The sequence below is a fragment of the Canis lupus genome, chromosome 16 (genome assembly GCF_048164855.1).
Source record: "Canis lupus baileyi chromosome 16, mCanLup2.hap1, whole genome shotgun sequence".
NCBI lineage: Eukaryota > Metazoa > Chordata > Mammalia > Carnivora > Canidae > Canis > Canis lupus.
The window spans coordinates 15,764,412-15,784,313 of NC_132853.1; the positions used below are offsets into that span (position 1 = coordinate 15,764,412).

Sequence of the window (19,902 nt, forward strand, 5' to 3'; positions counted from 1 at the left end):
GCATTTCTGGGCTGACCACTCCCTGGCAGGGCTCGTGGGCCTTGCAGGAATGCTTTCCTCAGCTGTGGATTTGATTATTGCTTCATTTCCAATTGGTCTTGTCCCTTCTTGGGGGAAAACCTAGAATTCTGAGGTTCCATGGCCATCCATCTTCCAGATTCACTGTAGTGTCTCTTACTGTTTTCAGCTCTTTTGTCCCTGCCTTCTGGAAGAGCTTTAAAAAAAATTTTTTTTTAAGATTTTATTTATTCATGAGAGAGAGAGAGAGAGAGGCAGAGACATACATAGGCTGAGGGAGAAGCAGGCTTTCTGTGGGGAGCCTGATGCAGGACTTGATCCCAGGAACCCAGAATCATGACCTGAGCCAAAGGCAGATGCCCAACCACTGAGCCACCCAGATATCCCTAAAGTTTTTGTTCCTATCACTGATTCAAGCTTTTTGGGGGTCTGACTTTTGCGATCCCTTGTTATATTTAAGAGGTGTGCCTGTGAAATCCAGCATCCATACTAAAGTACATAAAGACATAGTACACTTCAAAGAAACATACTCAACTCAGCACCTGTGAACTCATGGAGAAATTAAATATTACTGAATCTGAGAGGCCTCTTTAAGCCCTCTTTGTCTTCCAGAGGTAAGCACTGGGAATCTTGCATTAAGCAGTCCCTCACTTTTCTATTCAACAACAACAATAACAAAAAACATTTTGTTTTTTGTGTGCATTTCTAAATAAAATTAATATTTACTATTACTTGTTTGATCATATTCTTGAATCAATGTATTCGTTGGTAAATTTTTTTCTTTTGCTTATTGTGTTTTCAATTTATCCTTTGATGAGTTTAGCTGAAGTTCTTTTTTTTTTCACTGCTATTATTTTTTTTTTTTTTTTAAATAATTTTTTTAAATTTTTATTTATTTATGATAGTCACACAGAGAGAGAGAGAGGCATAGACACAGGCAGAGGGAGAAGCAGGCTCCATGCACCGGGAGCCTGACGTGGGATTCGATCCCGGGTCTCCAGGATCGCGCCCTGGGCCAAAGGCAGGCGCCAAACCGCTGCGCCACCCAGGGTTCCCGACTGCTATTATTTTATAGCCACGATTTATCTATCCATTGCACCATGAAAGGCCAATTGGGTAGTCTCCAATTTTTTTGTTGTTACAGAATATGCTGCTACATGCATTCTTGGTCATGCTTCCTAGGGAGCCTTGTGAAAGTTTCTCTAGGTCGTACAACTGGGAGTGGGGTGTGAGGTGGAGCATCTTGCATAGAAGATGATACTCACAAAGTCCAGGGGCAGTGTGGAGATGAACCAGCCAAGGATGCTACTGAATGGGCCCCTCTGATTTAGTTTGTAGACAAGAGAGCATCAGGACCTGGCCCACGACCATGACATGACCCTCAATTTGATGCATCTTGGGAGCAGTGAGAAAAAATTCAAGGGACAAGGGGACAACCAGGTGCTGGGACCAGGCTCAGAGATGCAAATCATTATTAGAAAGTGGTCAGGGCCAGGCTGGGCTTCAGTTCTGGGTACATCAGCCCAGTCTGGGATGTAATTACTTACAAAGTCAAAGCAAGAAGAAGTGAGGCAGAGAGCTAGGAGTCCCCCAGACATTGGGGGATGACCACTTTGGCAAAGAAGGGGAGAAAGGCTGAGGGCCTCTATTTATTTATCCTGTCTTCCTCCAGCCCCAGAGCTGTCCTGGAATAGGAAGGGGTGAGGGCCTATTCTTGAGAGAAGTGGTCACAGGTTTGGTAGAAAACCAGGAGCAGGAAGCTGACCTAGTGGCAAGAACCAGTCGGACAGGTTCAAATCCCAGTTCTTTGTGTCTTCGCTGTGTCTCCTTGGGCTTGTCACTTAACATCCCAGAGCTTCCATTTGGCTGGAAAATGAGACACAGAGCCCCATGCCTGCTTCAGAGGAGGATCCCAATAAAGGCCGGTTCTTTTCTGCTTCCTTTTTTGATAGACGGTTTTCTGGCACTGTGGTATGTTATGTGTCTTGAGTTATTTCCTTAGAAGAGGGGATGGATGTGTTTTTCCAGGGCTGGCACCACCTAGGAGCTTAATAAATACTTCCTGAAGGATGCAGTCACACTCTACTCCCTAGTCTCCATCTGCAAAACCACTTGCTAGGGAGAAGGGCACAACTGTACTAGCCAATGTCATTTGACATCTGAAAAATGGGCAGGAAAATCTGATTATTCAAAATTTTATTCAAATTAATGCAGGAAAACGACCAAATTATATGCTTTCTCCCTAGCTTTTTGCCCACCGCCCCAGGAGGGTACCATGGCAAGGAAAACCAGGTCATAGAGGCCCAAGACAGGGGGAGCCTGGGGGAGCTAGGCTGTGGTGTCACGACACTATTATACCAACACATCCAGAGGGACAGTGAAGCCGGTCTGCACCTTGTTATACTCAAGGCTGGTCACATGATTCCTAACTCCACAGGCTGCTGAGTACCCTGGGGTGGCTGAGTAAGCAGGGGCTAGAGGGATATTGGTGTGACAGAGCCAAGTGCTAGGAGCTGTGGGCCATGCTCCTGGTGGGGCTTCATATCAGGCCATGTCAACTAATTTCCCTACTCCCTGTAGCCAAAAAGCCTCTAGTACTCAAGCCTTCCTGCCCCCACCTCAGTAGAACCCAGGACCTTGAACGTGGAAGGCGAAGAATTTCACTGGCTCCATGCTGCTCTGTGAACACGGTACAGTGTGTCCCCATCCTGGACGGCCCCTGGCCTCCCTGCTATACCTTCTCTAGGTCTTTGTTCACATCTTATCTTCTCAAAGAGCTTCAAGCCCTGGTTCTATTGATTACCACTTGGGGTCTTTGGGCAAGTGATCTCCTTTCTCAGTTTCCCCATCTGTCACATAGGACTACAATGAGTACCTCACTGGGCTCCTGAGAGGATAAAGCTAGATATTCACTGTCTAGCCCACAGTGGGTGCCAGACTGGATTCCTTTGGCATGCATGGGCAGGACAACTGGCCCAGTAGACTAGAGCACAGTGGTGACAAAGTCCTCTTGGACTGGAGAGCAACTCTGAATGTTCTTTCTCCAGCACATAGACACAGGCACAGGTAGGCACCCCAAATAAGGGGCAGGGAAGTGGGGGGGACTACTCTGCCCCCACACCCTACAGGAGGAAGGGGGGCTGGTGGGCCCCAGCATCCTACTCCTCCTGCCACTTCTACATGTGTGGGAGGCCAGGAGCCTGTACTGATGGTTGGCTTGGCAGAGCCATGGAGTGTGGGAGGTGACCAACACAATGAGGAAGTCTGACCACCCGGGTCCCCCCGGGACGCTGTGACAGCAGTCCAGAGCCAGACACAGATGGTGGGGCACTCAAGCAGCCGCTCGCCTGCCTGCTCCAGTGCCAGCCACCCACTCCTGAGTGCGCTTGTGGGCCTCCGGGGGGGTTCCTCTGGCAAAGCTGTTTGCAGCAAAAATCCAAACTGCAAGTAACAGCAGGACCAGGAGAGAACCAGCGTGGGGAAGCAGATGGCAGTGAGCACAGGCTGCCAGCCTGGAAGGCAGGCGCCATGAGGGTGCCGGGCTTGGTTGGCACAGCTGCTCCCCACTGGTGCTGGCTTGCCGTTGAGGAGCTCTTGCTTCTCCTGGCTTCCTGCAAGCCTGTGCCAAGGTGGACCCTCCACGGGGCCTACCCGGGCTGTACTGGTCACCATCCAGGCTGTGCAATTGAGAGATGAGTTAAAGACCACCATGTGAAGCCACTTTCCTACTTCAGAAGCCCCTCTTTCAGTCAATCAACAAACAGAAGAGAGGGGCCAGGAGATGAGAATACAGACTCGGCACCAATGGGCATCAGTGTAGGACCCCAGCCAGGGCCAGCTGCGATGAGACTTTGGGGGAAAATCAAATCAAAAGCGCCCTGCTGGGAAAAGGTTCTAAAGTGATCTGAACAAGGAACCGGCTTTCCTTTTTTGCAAATGTCTCTTTCAATCAGCAAATGTTTCCTGAGCACCTTTCATGTGCAGAGCACTGCAGGAAACAGAGTAAGTGTCCATGGCCCCCCTCCCCCTTCCCGGACTCTGCTGAGTTATAATCAGGATGTGGAATGAAACTGGGAAGGCAGAGCATGTGCTCTAATTGTATTAATCAGCTTTCAATTGCTTAAATTGGTCTTCTCCCCTCTCCAGCTCAGCTGCCTTGGAGAATGCCTGCATCCTCAAAGACTTACTCCAGAGCTACAGGCCCTAAAAAGAGCTAGAGGAAAGGTTTCTAGAATCCTGGGGAATTTATTTTTTTAAAGATTTTATTTATTTATTCATGAGAAACAGAGAGACTGAGAGGCAGAGACACAGGCAGAGGGTGAAGCAGACTCCATGCAGGGACCCGATCCCTGGTCTCCAGGGGTCACGCCCTGGGCCAAAGGCAGGCGCTGAACAACTGAGCCATCCAGGGATCCCCAATCCTGGGGAATTTAGAATCTAATTAACTTCTCCATGGGTTACAGTGTAACTTTGAGTGTGTGCCACTCTATTTTTTTTTTTAATGAATCGAGATTAAAGGCTAATATATATATAAAACATGTCCATAGCTTATTTAAAGAGGAATAAAAGCAAAGTCTGGCTCTAGACTTCTCCCCCATGTCTGTGCTTGCGTGAAAACTACTTTCTGTTGTGCACTGGATCTTGTCATCCCGCCTTCTCTTTTTCTCAGTTTTCTCTTAACGGGCTTCATCTACTTGTAGGCTCAGCTGCATCCTTGAAATGGTCCTCTGGCTCACAAAGTCTGTCTTGGGGTTCTGTGGTCCTGCCTGATGTGCCATTTAACCAGTCTACCGAGGGCTGCTTCATTCCCCCTTCTGGTTTTGTTTTGTTTTTTTAAATTCCATTTGCCAACATATAGTATAACACCCAGTGCTCATCCCATCAAGTGCCCTCCTTAGTGCCCATCACCCAGTTACCCTGTCCCCTCACCCTCCTCCCTTCCACAACTCTTTGTTTCCCAGAGTCAGGAGTCTCTCATGGCTTGTCCCTTCTGGTTATTTAAATCTTGAACACATGTCTGAGTTTATTCATTTGACCACAAAGAAGTCAGGAAAGTGACCACAAAGTGTGCCTGTTCAGGGAGGGAATGGAGATGGGGGTGGGGGGAAGGAGTTCAGAGATCGAAAGCTTACCTAGAAGCAAATTGAAAAAAGGCTAATTGGGTAAGGATTGTAGTTTTGTGTGGTCACAAAGACTTCATATTCACGACAGTTGGTATAGCAGAAATAAAGACTCGGGACTCCAGGCTGTTGGGTGTGCCAACCAGAGATCAAAAATCAAAAACAGTAAGAAGCAAATGGTAAGGAAACGTGTGTGGCTGCTAATGGGAATGACAAGGTTTATTGCTTTACAAAATTACTGAAGCATGGTTCAGTTGAGTTTTTAAATTTATAACATTTCTCATTTTTAGAAATGAAAACGTTTCAATGGGTATTTTTCAAATTTGCTGATTCCCTTTTTAAAGGTCCTATTTGTTCAGTGTGGTTTCTCCTCTGTCTCTTATCTCTTTTATTTCACTAATTTAAAAAATGTATTTATATCTCTTAATTTCTCTATTATCCCCAGTTTTATAGACACCAATCCTAGCTGTTACATTTGCTGACTCTCCCTCATGGTGATTCTTTCCACATATGGTTGGCAGACAACAGGGGCACAGAATTTTGAGTGGGAAAGATTATTATCAATTCTACCATCAGTCAATTTGTCTTTTTGTGTAAAGGCAAGAACTACTGGGGTGCCTGGGTGGCTCAGTCGATTGGGGTTGTAAGATGGAGCTGCATGTTTTCTGGTTCTGTGCTCAGCGGGGAGTGTGCTTGAGATTTCTCTCTCCTCCCTCAGCCCCCTCCCCTGCTCTCTCTCTTTATCAAATAAATATTTTTGAAAAATTAAAGAATAAAAGCAAGAGTTATTATTAGATAGCAAAAGACTCAGAAAACACCATCCATGTGCCCTTATTTACAATTACATAAAATTATATACCAGCTAATTATTGGATGAATCAAAATAGTAACTTGAGAGCCTATAAGAAAAGAGGGAATATAAATGCTGGTGTTTATTTTCCCCTTCTAAGAACCCATTCTGAGGATATAATTTAAAATTTAGGCAAAGAGTTGTGTACAGATGTATACTGCGGTTGTTAAAAAGAAGGGAAAAAAAGGAAGTAACTTAGATATCCTAAATTAAAAGAAATAGCCATATGGCAGAATATTTACAAAGAGTTACTGATTATTTTGGAACTACTTACGATATAATGTTAATTTTAAAACACAGGTTCAATAAAGAAAAAAAGTCAGAAAAAAAGTCAGAAGTAAACATGCCAAGATGTTAGCAGTGATTGTCTCTGAATCATAAGATTTTCGATTTGGGGGATATTTCTGTTTTTTAATACACTGTAAATGTCAATGATTCATATTAATTTCATAATCAGAAAAGAGTAAAATGTATATAATGTTTCAAAAAAAAGGAAAACTTTGGGGCGCCTGGCTGGCTGAGTCAGTAGAGCATGTAACTCCTGATCTCAGTGGTGTGTTTGAGCCCTGCAATGGGGAAAGAGGTCACTTAAAAATAAAAAAAAACTTTAAAATTTTAAAAAATTTATTATTTTTATTATTTTTTAAAGATTTTATTTATTTATTCATGAGAGACACAGAGAGAGGCAGAGACATAGGCAGAGAGAGAAGCAGGCTCTATGCAAGGAGCCCAATGTGGGACTCGATCCTAGGAATCCAGGATCACATGCTGAGCCAAAGGCAGACACTTAACAGCTGAGCCACCCAGGCGTCCCCTAAAAAAAATTTTTAAAACGAAAACTTCTGAGAGTAACAACAGCTAAGAACTTAAATAACATGATTAGGAGAGATGAAACACTGACATTATAGTACATGATTTATTCTCAAAACAATATAGCCAGAGCATCCTTTAAAAAGAGGGAGAGGAGGGGCACCTGGGTGGCTCAGTCGCATCTGCCCTCTGCTCAGGTCGTGATCTCAGGGTCCTGGGATCAACCCCTGCATTGGGCTCCCTGCTCAATGGGGAGCCTGCTTCTCCCTCTCGCTCTGTGTGTGTGCTCGTTCTCTCCATCTCTCTCAAATAAATAAATAAAATTAAAAATAAAAAGAGGGAGAGGATTCGGGTCATGTCTCTCCTCTACTCAAGACCCTCCATGGGTTCCCCATTTCACTTAGAGTAAAATCCAAAGTCCTTATAATGGTCTAGAAGGACCAACCTGCTCTGACCCTGGCCTTACTCTGACCTCCTCATCCAGTCACACTGGTCTCCTTGCTGCTCCTCAAACCCACCAAGGACACACCTACTTCAGGGCCTTTGCACTCACTGTACCCTCCACTTGGAATATGTTCCGATCACATAGCCACATAGTGTCTCCAACGTCATCTTGTCAGTAAGCCCTTCCCTGACTCCCATGTAAAATATAGCAGCTACCAATGTTTTCAGCACCCTGCTCTTTGTCCTGAGCATTTTGTCACCATCTGTAACATGCCAGAATTTACTTTAGGGTGTCTGTGATCTCCTTTCCCCACAAGAGAGTTATTTTGCCTGGCACATAGAAGATGCTCAATAAATACGTGTTGAATGCTTGAATAAATATATGCATTAGATTAGGGACTGCATGGCAGCCCGGGTGGCTCAGCAGTTTAGCGCCGCCTTCAGCCCAGGGCCTGATCTTGGAGACCTGGGATCGAGTCCCATGTCAGGCTCCCTGCAGGGAGCCGGCTTCTCCCTCTGCCTGTGTCTCTGCCTCTCTCTCTGTGTCTCTCATGAATAAATAAATAAAATCTTAAAAAAAAAAAAAAGATTAGGGGCTGCAGTTCGCACTGCTGTACCACTGAGGTACATAAGGTGGGCAGCAAACCAACGTGACAGCCCCAGGGACATTTAACCAGTATCCAGAAAAAATAACATACAATTACAGTCAGAGAGGACAGAAGGGAAGCATCAAAAGGAAAGATAGACAGGAGTGTCTGGGCATAGCAGTAAGAGTTTCCATTGGAAAATTCAAGTTCTCCCATTGGATGTGGCTTCTGCTGCAGGACAGTGTTATCACAGACTCAGAATCAGCTATGTGCGGCACTTAAAATGACATTCTAAATGCTCTATCTTCTTGTGATTAGATAATTTTTTAAGACAAAAAGGCATGAGAAAACCAATTACCCTGTCACTCTCTCACCCCAAAAGCAGGCAGGGAAATGCAGCATCCAGGTATGGTCCCCACAGGCACCCAGATGCCTAGACACATGCACTTTCACAGCCTGTCTACACACTCACCCTCCCAGCTGTCCACTGTGTGCCCAGTGCTGCAGAGAGGAAATGGGCCATTCCTGGTCCTGCTAAGTTATATCAACCTCTAGAAATTCAAGGACAAACTGATAGCATAATGCACAGCCTCATATTCTTTGCCTTAGAAGAGATAAGAAAATTCACCCTAAGTTATTTTGGACTTTTCTGGGCACCAGAGCACTCTGAAGATTAGGATGGGCCAGTGGTGGGCCCTGTGCGTGGCAGCTCAGGAAGGTGAGGGGGTGTGAGGGCACCCTGTGGGGGGCTGGTCAGGGGCAGCTGCCTCCTCAATGCTCCACTAAAGTGTTCTGTTTGCTAAATTTGTCTTCCACCTCCTTTTCCCGGATAGCTCCTTCCTCTCTGTCCTCCCACAGCTTGGCAGGTGGAGGGGTGACCGGCACTTCATCCTGCTCAGTGTCTGCCACAGGATAATCTCTGGAGGGATTTCCTTTCTCCTGACAGTTGGTATCTGCATCTTAAAAAGGGAGCCCCCCACCTCCAAGACCAGAAGGACCTCAGGTTCAAGGTGGGATTTCTGGCTGGGTGAGAGGGAGGCCTCTGATATTACGAAGTACCTATCCTAGGCCAGACATTCTGTGCATTTTATACGCTTCAGTGACCTTGCTGATTTCCATGACACCTCTAGGAAATTGGTGCTTTCATCTCCATTTCAGGGAGAGAAATCAGGTACCTCTGGGCAAGACAAAGTGTTGATCCATACTCTTAAGACCTTCTCTGTTCCAAAAACACAGCAGTGACAGATAAAAATATTCTAAAAACAAACAGAAAACTTATCTGTGTTTAAAAATAAGATCTATCTACCTATCCAACAGATCAGAAACTCCAAAGTTACTATTTTGAGGGGCTGAAGACAGAGCCTGCTGGGGTCTGGGTACAGAAGCAGATGGAGGAAGCCAAAAGCCAGGGAACAGGGGTTAAAAGTGGTGCCTGGGGGGTGGGGCCCAAGAGCCAGAGTCACTGAAAATGGGAACTGGTGAAGGGATTTCCCACCTTGAGAAGGAGGCTGAAAAAAGCAGAGACTGCCTCCTGGCCCAAGACCAAGAATGTGACCGCTGAGGCAGCTGGAAGTAGCACACACACATCCAGGGCCTGGCTAAGCTGCCTGACGTAGTGATGCTCAGCTCTGGGCACTGTCACTATGGACACAAAGCCCATCGCTAACCCAAGACACCCGGCTCTGCACTGACATGGGAGGTGAGAAGAGGGACCCAGGACCTGGGTGGAGGAAATGCAAGATCTTTTCGCAAGGACAGCTGGGTGGAGATGGTGGGAAGGGAGACAGATGGACTCCCACTCAAGTGTACAAACGCAAATTCCAAAAACACCTGAGGAAAGCAGACGCTAAGAATGGCATCCGACAAAACCAACAGTTGGGAGTTAACCTCTAAGGTTTAGTGAACTAAAGACTCTCCAGAAAGTATCCCAGCAAGATAAAGAAAGAAACAGGAAAGAGCTGTTGGGAGCTCCAGGAGGATGGACTGAGGCTCTACAAAGTATCCAACGGGACTTCCAGAAGAGGAGACATGCATTAGCAGGAGAGCAACATGTAAGGACAGCATGGCTGAAAATCTCCCATAACTGAAGACCTTTTATGGATCCTCAGATTAAAAGCCCATTATTGGTTGCCAAGCGAGTTAAGTGAAAAAAATAACTCCACATCTGGAAAAGCAGGGGATCTACTCCCTGGTGCTGGGATTGTTCTGTTACCACACTCCCCATCTCATGACCCTCTCCAGAGAGAAGCTGCCTGCCAATGTCCTGCTCTGTTTTAGCCCTGATCCTGGTGCAGTGAAGGGGGCTCTGGGTTTGGGGTTAGGAGACCTACTTTGAGTCCCTGATCATGATTGCCTCAGAGAACTCACTGAGCCTTGATTTCTTCTCCTAAAATGGGGTCAGAACTAGAATTATGGAAACATCGCATCAGAAGGGACTTTGGTCCCACAGCAGACCACGGCTATGTTTGGTTTCTAGCTCTTCCATTAACTAGCACTGTGCCCCTAAGTTAATCTCTTGTGTCTCCATTTTTCCATCAATAAAAGAGGGTAATAATAGCACCCACCTATGGGGTTGTGTCAGGATGAAACAAATTTATTTATGTAAAGAATTTAGTGCAGTGGCACTAAATTTAGTAAACCCTCAACCTGGGATAGCCGTTACTATTACAATAATAATAACCTTGCCCAAAATGCTGCATGTACCTACACACAGTGTGAGGGGCTTCCCACTGAGACCACAGAACCCAGGCAAAGCAGAACCAAGGCGCATGCCAGCTCTCCACTATGGAACAGGCAAGCACTCACTATAGCTCAGGCTAGCCCTCCCCACCCTGCTCCTTGGCCATGCTTGGTAGGTCCTCCTTGGCCTTTAAAGAAGGCCCTTTCAGCGACCACCCATGAATTTCCCCAAGTGCAAGTGTGCTCGGACCTGCCCCAGCCCACCTCCACCTGTTGTCCTGGGCATCCTACCTCTCTCTGCTCACTGCAGATCTTACATAGCCACAGAGGCCGCTTCTGGCCAGGGGAGGCCTCAATTCCACATTTGGTGCAGACTTTCTACAAGAGAGAGGACATGGGAATGTAAGCACTTCAGCTAATTCCTCCTCAGCTTAGGGGCTGAGAAATCTAATCAAGGAGCCCTTTGGCATCTTCCAAGGGGATGGTGTTAGCTTTAGGCTGTCAGAGTACCCAACTCAGAGGGCACAGATCATCTGTAGCTGGCTTTGGGGCACAATGGATGTACCCATCCATGCATTCACCACGATATAAAGTCATCACTACTATCCCCATTACGTTCTGTTTGGATCACCAGGCAAACAACAGAATATGATGTGGCCTTGACTTAGCAGATTGTGTCAATACTTGGTAATGCAGCCAGGAAATGATATTATTCAACACAGAAAACACACTTTTGTATATAACTGCACAAAAACCTCACACCTGTGCCTGACAAGGTAAGAAGGTGATTGAGTGAGAAACACCAGTGACAGCTTTATGCCCCGTTGCCCACAGAATGATTCCAGGAATCCTATTATGTAAATATTAGGCCCATTTCACAGGTGAGCAATCTGGGGTCAGAGTAGTTTGAAAATTTGCCCCAGTTCACATAGCAGGTAAATAATGCACTTAGGTATGACTCTAGAGCCATTATATTATTTTCTTTAGACAGACACACAAGTAACCAGAACCTAATTTCTGCAGTGTTTTTCCTTCTATGGTGTTGCCTAAGTTCCTAACCTCTGCATCATTTCCATCTTGCTTCTCTGAAACACATAGCAACAAGCGGGGGTGGGCAAGGTCAAATGAAATCCACAGGGAAGCAAAGGGAGACTTCGTGAGGCTGAGATGAGTTTCCAGCAAACCCAGGCAGAGGATGATTCAGTGACAGTGCGTCCTCCTCAGAGAGCTGTCCCACCGGCTAATCAATCTTCCTACCGCAGGGCAGCTGCCCGGTCTCTGCCAGGCTGGGGGGCTCTCTCCTGTCTCCCGCCACCCAGGGAAGTCCAGAGCTGTAGCTTGGCCTTTTCTGCAGGCTGCCAACTGAGCAAGAAGCACACTCTCCTCCGAGAGGAAAATGTCACCAACTTGGCTTCCCAGAACATGTCGTCACCCGGCTCAGGTGGCTGAGCCCAGCGCTGCAGGAGGTGGGACTCAGCTCTCAGCAGAAGGAAAGCTGTGATACATTTGTGGGGGGTAGACATTTTCTATCATTTGACACTCAGGTATGAGAAGTGTCACTTTTATTTCTCCAAATAAAATGGAATCTGCTTCAAGCTCTTGTCTGTCGGGGCTAGAAGAGACATCTACCCAGCTCTTGTGAAGGTCCTATGCTTGGGGTCTTGGGTGGTGTGGTTCCCCATCTGGGAAGGGGTCAGTGAGTGCTGTCTGGGCTGCTCACTGCTGTGCTTCTCTCCCTCCTGGGCTCCCACAGTCCCTCAGAGGGGGAAGAGGCCCAGCCACTTCTGTACCAGGCCTGGGCTTGGAAATCTGTGACAGGCTGGGGCTTGTGTCACCAGGGGCCAAAAGCCCTGGGCTGACCTCTCTGACCTAGTCTGGGGATTCCTCCTACCCCACCTGACAACTGTTCTACCACCTAGGACAGGGGCTCCCATAAGCCCATCAGGTGGGCCTCCAAAAAACCTAATGTGGACCTTTCTTGCTGGGGGGAAAGAGAGAGGTAGGAAGCACTGAAGCCAGTTGGCTGTTTTCCTTGCTAATTCCCACCATCCTGTATAAAATGGGACATGTGGGGATCCCTGGGTGGCTTAGCAGTTTGGCGCCTGCCTTCGGTCCAGGTTGTGAAACTGGAGTCCCAGGATCGAGTCTCACATCAGGCTCCCTGCATGGAGCCTGCTTCTCCTCTGTCTGTGTCTCTGCCTCTCTATCTATCATGAATAAATAAATAAAATCTTAAAAAAAAATAAATAAAATGGGACATGTGTGAAAGTAAGTGTGGTCCTCCCAGAGAAGCAAGATTTTCCTACTGTTTAGAGGGTAGGATGACAGCTCGCCCTCCCAGCATGCTCTCCTCCTCCCAGTGAAATGAAGGTGCGAGGAATAACGAGAGAGTAGGGGACCAGTTGCTACCATTTATTGAGCAATGGCATGTGCCATGCACTGGGACCCTGACGACAAAGTATGAATGAGGGCGGGGATATCACCATCTCCATTATAAAGATGAGGAAACTGAGGCTCGGAAGTGTTCGCGATTGCCCAAGAACCCCAGCTTGCTGGGGGCAGTCAGGATTTAGGAGGCTCCCTTCTTCCAGATCTCTTCCACCATTTCTTCCAGGAAGAGTTGGATAACTCCCTCCCCTGCCCAGGTGCCCAGCTGATGCCCATGGCTCTCCAGGGAGCTGGTTCATGTCCCTGGGAGTGGGGCTGATGCCTCTCGAATAGGCAGAGAGGGCAACGCAGGATGACCCTGAGACAAGGCTTTGCTGGGGATGGGGGAGCAGCCACACTGCTTACCAGCTGCATGACACAGGTTCTAGGAGCCAACACCTGGACGTGAGGCTAGGAGGGTGGGTGGGCACATGCCCTCTATAAATATCTGGCTGAATGAACATCTGTGCTACCAGGGGCAATGCAAGAAACTAGAACAGAGTGCATAACAGCTGTATTGTCTTCTACCCACAGACCCATCCAGTCTGGGGACAGGAGTGGCATGGACCAGTGGCACTCGAGGCTGGGTTAAAGGCTGTTGTTGGTCAACTCCCAGTCTGGAGGGCAGGAAGAGGGATGGGATGCATGTCCCAAATGTCCCCCTGCCTCTTGTCCTGTGGAGTGCTGTGGGGGGTTCAGAGGTGGCACAGGTGGCACAACAGGACACATCTGCTCCAGCCCATGCACAAGCCTGTTTTCAGGTGACCAGCCATCGCTGGTTGAGCCACAGGTCTCGCTATTGCGCTGTTGTCTTCACATGCCTGCAGCATCTCTGGCTGGGGAATCCAAGCCAGCAAAAAGATATCATGCTCCAGTTCAAATAATACACAATTGCTGCTCTATTAAATCTTGGATCAATATGTGAATAATGAGACCTTTCACCTTATGGGCTTGGTCTTTGTTCCTAGGTTCCAATAAAGAAAATTAGGCAGGTGGCATTTTAAAAAGCCAGGGACAGAGAGGGCAAGCCAGCCACAATATCGACTCGGTGGAAAGGGAACACCGCGCCATTATGTCGGGATGGTCTCCGGGCCTGAGGTGCTCACTGACTTCTCTGCCTGGGGAATTGAGCTTCCACTGAGCAGAATTGCCCTAGGGGGAGCTGGTACCAGCTTCCCGGGCGTGGCTGTCTCTTGCTTCCTGCAGCCTAGAACTGTGTCCAAGAGTGAAATAACACGAGTCTAGCTCCTGTGCCTGCCTCCAAGCAGAAGTGACAAAGTCTCAGGCCTGCAGCCTGCCCTTGTTCTCTCCTTGCCCTTACACCTTCCTCTTACAACTCTGTGTTCCAGCTCAGAGGGGTGGCTCAGGACACAGTCCACGGAACACAGGCTTTGGGGCAAGAAAGCACAGTCCACCATTTAGATGCAACCTTGGGATTGTTTCTAAGTTTCCCTGAGCCTCATTTCCTTGCTCATAAAATGGTGGTAATAGGCAGACTCCTGCCACTGTTGGAAGGATCAAGGGAGATGATTCATGAAAGTGCTTAGCACACTGCGTGGTAAAGAGCAGCAACAAGCACCGTTCTTTCCTGCACACCTGTTTCAGTGAAGGGTGCCAACACTCATCAGTCACACAAGCAAACCCAGAATCATCCTTGGTCCCCATGCTCCCTCCTTCCCACCAAACAACCCACTACTAAGAACTCTACATCTCACCTGACACTGTCACCTCCCCTCTACCGTGCCCCTACTCCACCCTGTGGTCACCTCCAGTGCCCGGCCTGCACTGCGGCCTCCCAGTAGATCTCCTCACCCCTATCTTGGCCAGCTTCCAGTTGGTTCCCGGCATAGCAGCAGGAGTGATCTTTTCAAGATGCAAATCTAATCATGTCATTTCTCCTGTCCCTGCCAGCTTAAAAGGCTCCAGAGTCTTCCCACTGTTTTCTGGATGAAGACCACCTGCTTTTACATGCTGTGCAACACCTGCTCAGGCTGGGCTTTCCTCATCTGCCTCAGTTTACATCCCTCTCCCCTGTTTTACTACCTTGCTCTCCACGTGCTGAGACCTAGCCTTGCTGGTTTGCCTTTAGTCCCTGGTCCTCACTTGCTGCCTCTGCCATAAGACCTTTGCATATGCTGCTCCCTCTGTCTGGGATATACTAGGCCATACTCTCTCATTGTTAACCTATGCATCCTTCAGACCTCAGCAAAAACACCACTTCATCAAGGAAGTGTTCCCTGACTTCTTACCCCATTGGAGCTTCCATAACAGGCTCTTGCCTCTTTTCCTCCATTGTCACGGTCAAGATTTTTGCCCTCCACTGTCACTGCCTCTACTAGGCTGTCATATCCCCAACTGTGGAGGCCATGTCCATTTCTGTTCACTTTCCTGTTTCCATGACTGTCACAATGAATATCTGCGAAATGAATAAATGAACAAATAAATAGGAGATACTTTTAGTATTATAATTGAGGAGGCAAGACATAGTCCTTCCTAGAATGTGCCAATTTGTTGGGGAGATGAGACACCCAGAGGCAGGAAACAGTATACACCACAAGCCAGGGTGTGCACTCCTGTCCACACCAAGCGATGTTCACCAGCAGGGCAACAGGAGAGCCCATATGTAGGGCAGTGTCCAAGGTGGTAGGGATGCTGGCCAGGTGGGCCTCACTGTTAGGGTATATGGGGCATGAATCGAGGCAGCCCTAGTCACAGAAGAAATGACACTGGGGTCCTTTGTTAAGGATGGTGTGGTGGGAGGGATGTGTCCCCCACCCTTTGTTTGACTGCTTCTGCCTGCTGCCCCAGGGTACACCCTACAGGCCACCTGTGTGTGCAGACTCAGCCCAAGATCTCATTGGGTGCTCTCTTCAACATCCTCATAATCCTGGCCACTTCAGTTACCCCTCTACTCCCTGAAAATGCGCATTGCAATCCAACAGCATCACCTTCCCACACCACAGCCAAGAAGCAAAAGTACAAGGTCTATGAGTCACATGCACCAGAGCTCACGCACTTTACTCCCAGGCCAGGCTTTCTCATCCTCAGTGTGAGCCCCTGACCTGTTTCAGGGAGATCCCATGCTCTCTGGGGGTTCCCAACCTACTGCCAATTAGGAGAAGGGAGGGGGCGCAGCACCAGCACTGGGCAGGAATGACGCTGCAGGGCATGCAGACTCCAACACCTCCCAGGAACAGAGGTCTGAGAGCATTTAGCAAGTGGGAAACAGCCATACACCCCTCAACGGGTCCTGAGAGCTTCACAGCATTATCAGTTATCACACAGAAAGCCACACTTGTGATGCTCAGTCAAGCAAAAAGAGATGAAAATGTGCTCAAATGTTCCATGCAAGGAGACCAGAAGATGTCCGCTGTGCTGTAGAAATGAATATTGAAGATGGCTAATTTTAAGATATTTGATGCTTCAATTCAACAAACACTAGGGATGCCTGGGTGGCTCAGTGCTTGAGCGTCTGCCTTTAGCTTCAGGTCATGATCCTGGGTCCTGGGATCAAGTCCTGCATCCCCCCACCATAGGGAGTCTGCTTCTCCCTCTGCCCATGTCTCTGCATCTCCCTCTGTGTCTCTCATGAATAAATAAATAAAATCTTTACAAAAAATTCAGCACACACTTGATACTGGAAGTAAGGCTCTGTTCTAGGAAGGAAGGGGATGAACAAGGCATGACCCCTTGTCCACAATGACTCAGTGAGGTCCCACTGAACGGAGGAGTTTATGAACTGACAAAACTCATCGAGGAAAGGACTTTCCTAAGAGTTCCCATCATCTCAGGGTAATCTGGAGGAGAGATGCCATCGTGAGGACCAATGCTGCTGTGATACTCACGGAGTGGCCTTCCTATCCCCATGGAATGGGGGAAGAAACGGCCCCACCCGAATCACTGTAGCACCTGTATGAAGCCACGTGAAGACCAAGCCTGCAAGCATGCCCCTCAGATCACACAATGTGCTCCCAGGGCTAGAGATCAAATCCTCAACAACGAACAACCTGCTTTTGCTGGAGAAAGCTATGCAGCAATAAAAATGCTGACAATGGAAACCAAAAGAGTGAAAACAATCACAGTGAAGCTGTATTTGTACTGAAATGGAGCAATACTCACAATAAATTAAATTTAAAAGCATGTTATAAACAGCATGCATGGTGTGATTCTCCACCATATAAATATGTATAAGTGCCTGTATCTATTTAGAAATCAATACATGTACAGGAAAATATATGGAAGGATAGTGCCCCAAATGTAAATCACATTGTGCTAAGTCAAAATCTATTTTAAATGGTTAAGCAGAATTCCTATTTAAAAGAAGCCTATGCTAAATGCTTTGGGAAATCACTCGCCCCAAGTTCATTTTCTGGCTGGATCTGGATTTTTGTGGGTCAGGAAGGATTAAAGAAACTGAAAGCACATGCATGAATAGGCAGGAGACCGGGCTTTTTGGCTGACTATGGCTCAAATGTCAACAGTCAGCCTTGTCCCCCAGCCTCTCCCAGATGGTGTCACTGAGTCACTGACCACCCCCCTCCCCATCACAGGCTCAGCACTGCTCAACCCTGGAGTCGTGAGGCAGGTTAGGAGGTGCTTCACCTGCCCCAGGGGCCAGGAATGCAGGGGCTGGGGATGGACTTGTGGCCACACATTCAGTATCTGGAACCCAGGTCCTGCTGTCAAAGGACCTCAGATAGCTGAGATACTGAGGTACATATTATAAATATTTATACACTTTACTGAGCACTTATGCTACACCAGACACCAAACTACAAGTGTTTTATGTAGAATCTTACTAATTTTTATAATAACCTAGAAGGTGGGCATTACTTTCCCTGTTTCATATATGAGGGATCTGAGGCTTGAGGGTTAGTAACTTGACAAAGGGGAGCTGGGATGTGAACCTCAAGCTATTTGGGCCCCAGGTAGCTGCTTAAGCAGATACTCACCCAAGCCTTCACCCCACCCTCGCCCCCACACAAGCAGAGCTGGCCCCTCTCCGGGGCTGCAGACTAGGTCAAGCCTAAAGTGGGAGAGGACACAGCCTGGCGCTGTGTCCTTCCCATTCAGTGGGACACAGCCTGGGGGCCAGTGGGGCTGAAGGCACACTGACTTTAGCTCTGACCACCTACAAACATGGAGTCACTGGGGCCCAAAGACATGCAGCCTTGACAATGCCAGCCTTCTGCTGCTCCTTCAGAGACAGAAGCCAGAAGACAACAGGAGAAGAATTTCGGAGGGAAGTCAACTCTCTCCGTGCTCCCCCCATATGCCCAGCCCAGGAAACACCTGCTCTCTCCAACCTGGCTGTGGGTGGCAGGTGCAGGGCCATGCAGGGCCAGGTCTCCCCTCTTCACCCAAGATTCCGGGAGGCTTCACAGTCAGCTTTGAGCAGGCCCACCTCCACCAGATGAGCCACCGACGTCTGCCCATCAGCCACCCCCAGGCCCCAGCCCCCAGCTGCCTCTCCCATTTGAAAGAAACCACGGCAGATTTCAGGAACACCTCACCCCAGCCAGTCAGCACTGAGCCCTGAGTGGACAGGGGGGTTCAAAAAAGCAACAGAATCATCTCTGGATTGTTAACATTCATAAGCGCATGATAAGAAGTTGTGCTTACATGCGGCTTTGGGTCATCTCTGGGCTCAAGCCCCATAGTGCATGTCTGACGGGGATATAGCTACTTTGGGTAAGATGAAGCTGCCAGGCTGTCAGGGGTGGGGGTATGGATGCTGCCCCACCTGCCCCCTCAACCCCACTAACTCTTTCAGGTTCTGCTTATCCTCAGCATCACCTTTCAGACCAGACCCCGTGTGTCCGACTTTTGCCTCTTTTCCAGACAAACATGGGAAACAATGTGTGTCTCAGAACTTGCCACTCCTCTGAGAATGGTCCTATCAGGTCCCTGAACACAACCCTCCTAAAACCTCCCGGGCCCGGTATGCACCTTGGGGCTCCCCTGTCCCTGAGCCAAGCGGCCAAGGGAGAAGAATATACGTGGTCGATGGAGTTCCACCAGCAAGCTCTCTATAAGCTCCGAACATGACCTGCCTCCTCCTGCTTGGCTCTAACAAGTCCTGGGACTAGAATCCTGAGCCCTCACTAGCTCCTTCCAACGCAGGGGAAGGACTCCTGGCTTTTGCACCCTGCTTGCCAGCCTGGACTCCTGGAACTGATGGTGGTGGAGGCCTGGCTGAGCACATTTTGTCCCCGACTCCTAGCTGCAGGTCCACTGGGCTCCACTGAATCTCTGGAGGCTGAGGCTCTGACCAACAGGCTCTCAGGACCTCCTGTCACACAGCAGCCAGTAGCTTTCCATCTCTGTGCCATCAGGATGGAGTGAGGCCCAGGTGGTGGAGGGAGCCGGCTTACATCCATCTTGCTCCCTGTTGGGTGGTTACTTAGAATTACAACTCATAATAATGATAATAGCCACCATTTATTGAGCACTTTATTCTGTGCCTGGCACCATGCTCAGCGCTTAACACACATTATCATTATTACATTCAATCTCGTCTACATTTGCAACAGCCCTGTGAGGGTGGTTTTATGATCTGAATGTTGTGGATGAGGGATTGAAGGCCCAGAGATGCTGGGTGACTTGGCCAAGTTCATGTTACAAGGAAGTGGCAGAGTCAGGGTGGGGACCTGGGTCCATAATAATAAAAGTAAGAGCTTATATAATACATACCGTGTGCTTGGCAGGGGATGAGTGCTTCATATGGATTATTCATTTAACAATGACAGGAATGGGGCAGACAGCTTAGGTAACTCATCTGGGGTCATACAAGGGTAGGAAGTGGAGAGTTGGGCTGGGATTCTGGTCCTGATCTTGTCTCCTGCCTGTGCCCTCTATGATGCCCCCTTCCACCTACACTCTTGTTAAGAAGGATGCTTATAGGGCCCAGGAAACCGAGTCACTGGGAGAAAACCAGTGGACAGAGTGATCCTATGAACAATGGTGG

General features: G+C 48.2%; 1 protein-coding gene across 1 annotated transcript in view; it reads right to left on the reverse strand.

Annotated features, from left to right (window-relative positions):
- Nucleotides 1-19,902, reverse strand: part of RPH3AL (rabphilin 3A like (without C2 domains)) — a 101,904-nt gene that overhangs the window by 42,696 nt on the left and 39,306 nt on the right. The window contains 1 exon segment of the mRNA XM_072779141.1: nt 10,800-10,886. Coding sequence (XP_072635242.1) covers nt 10,800-10,886 — 87 coding nt within the window.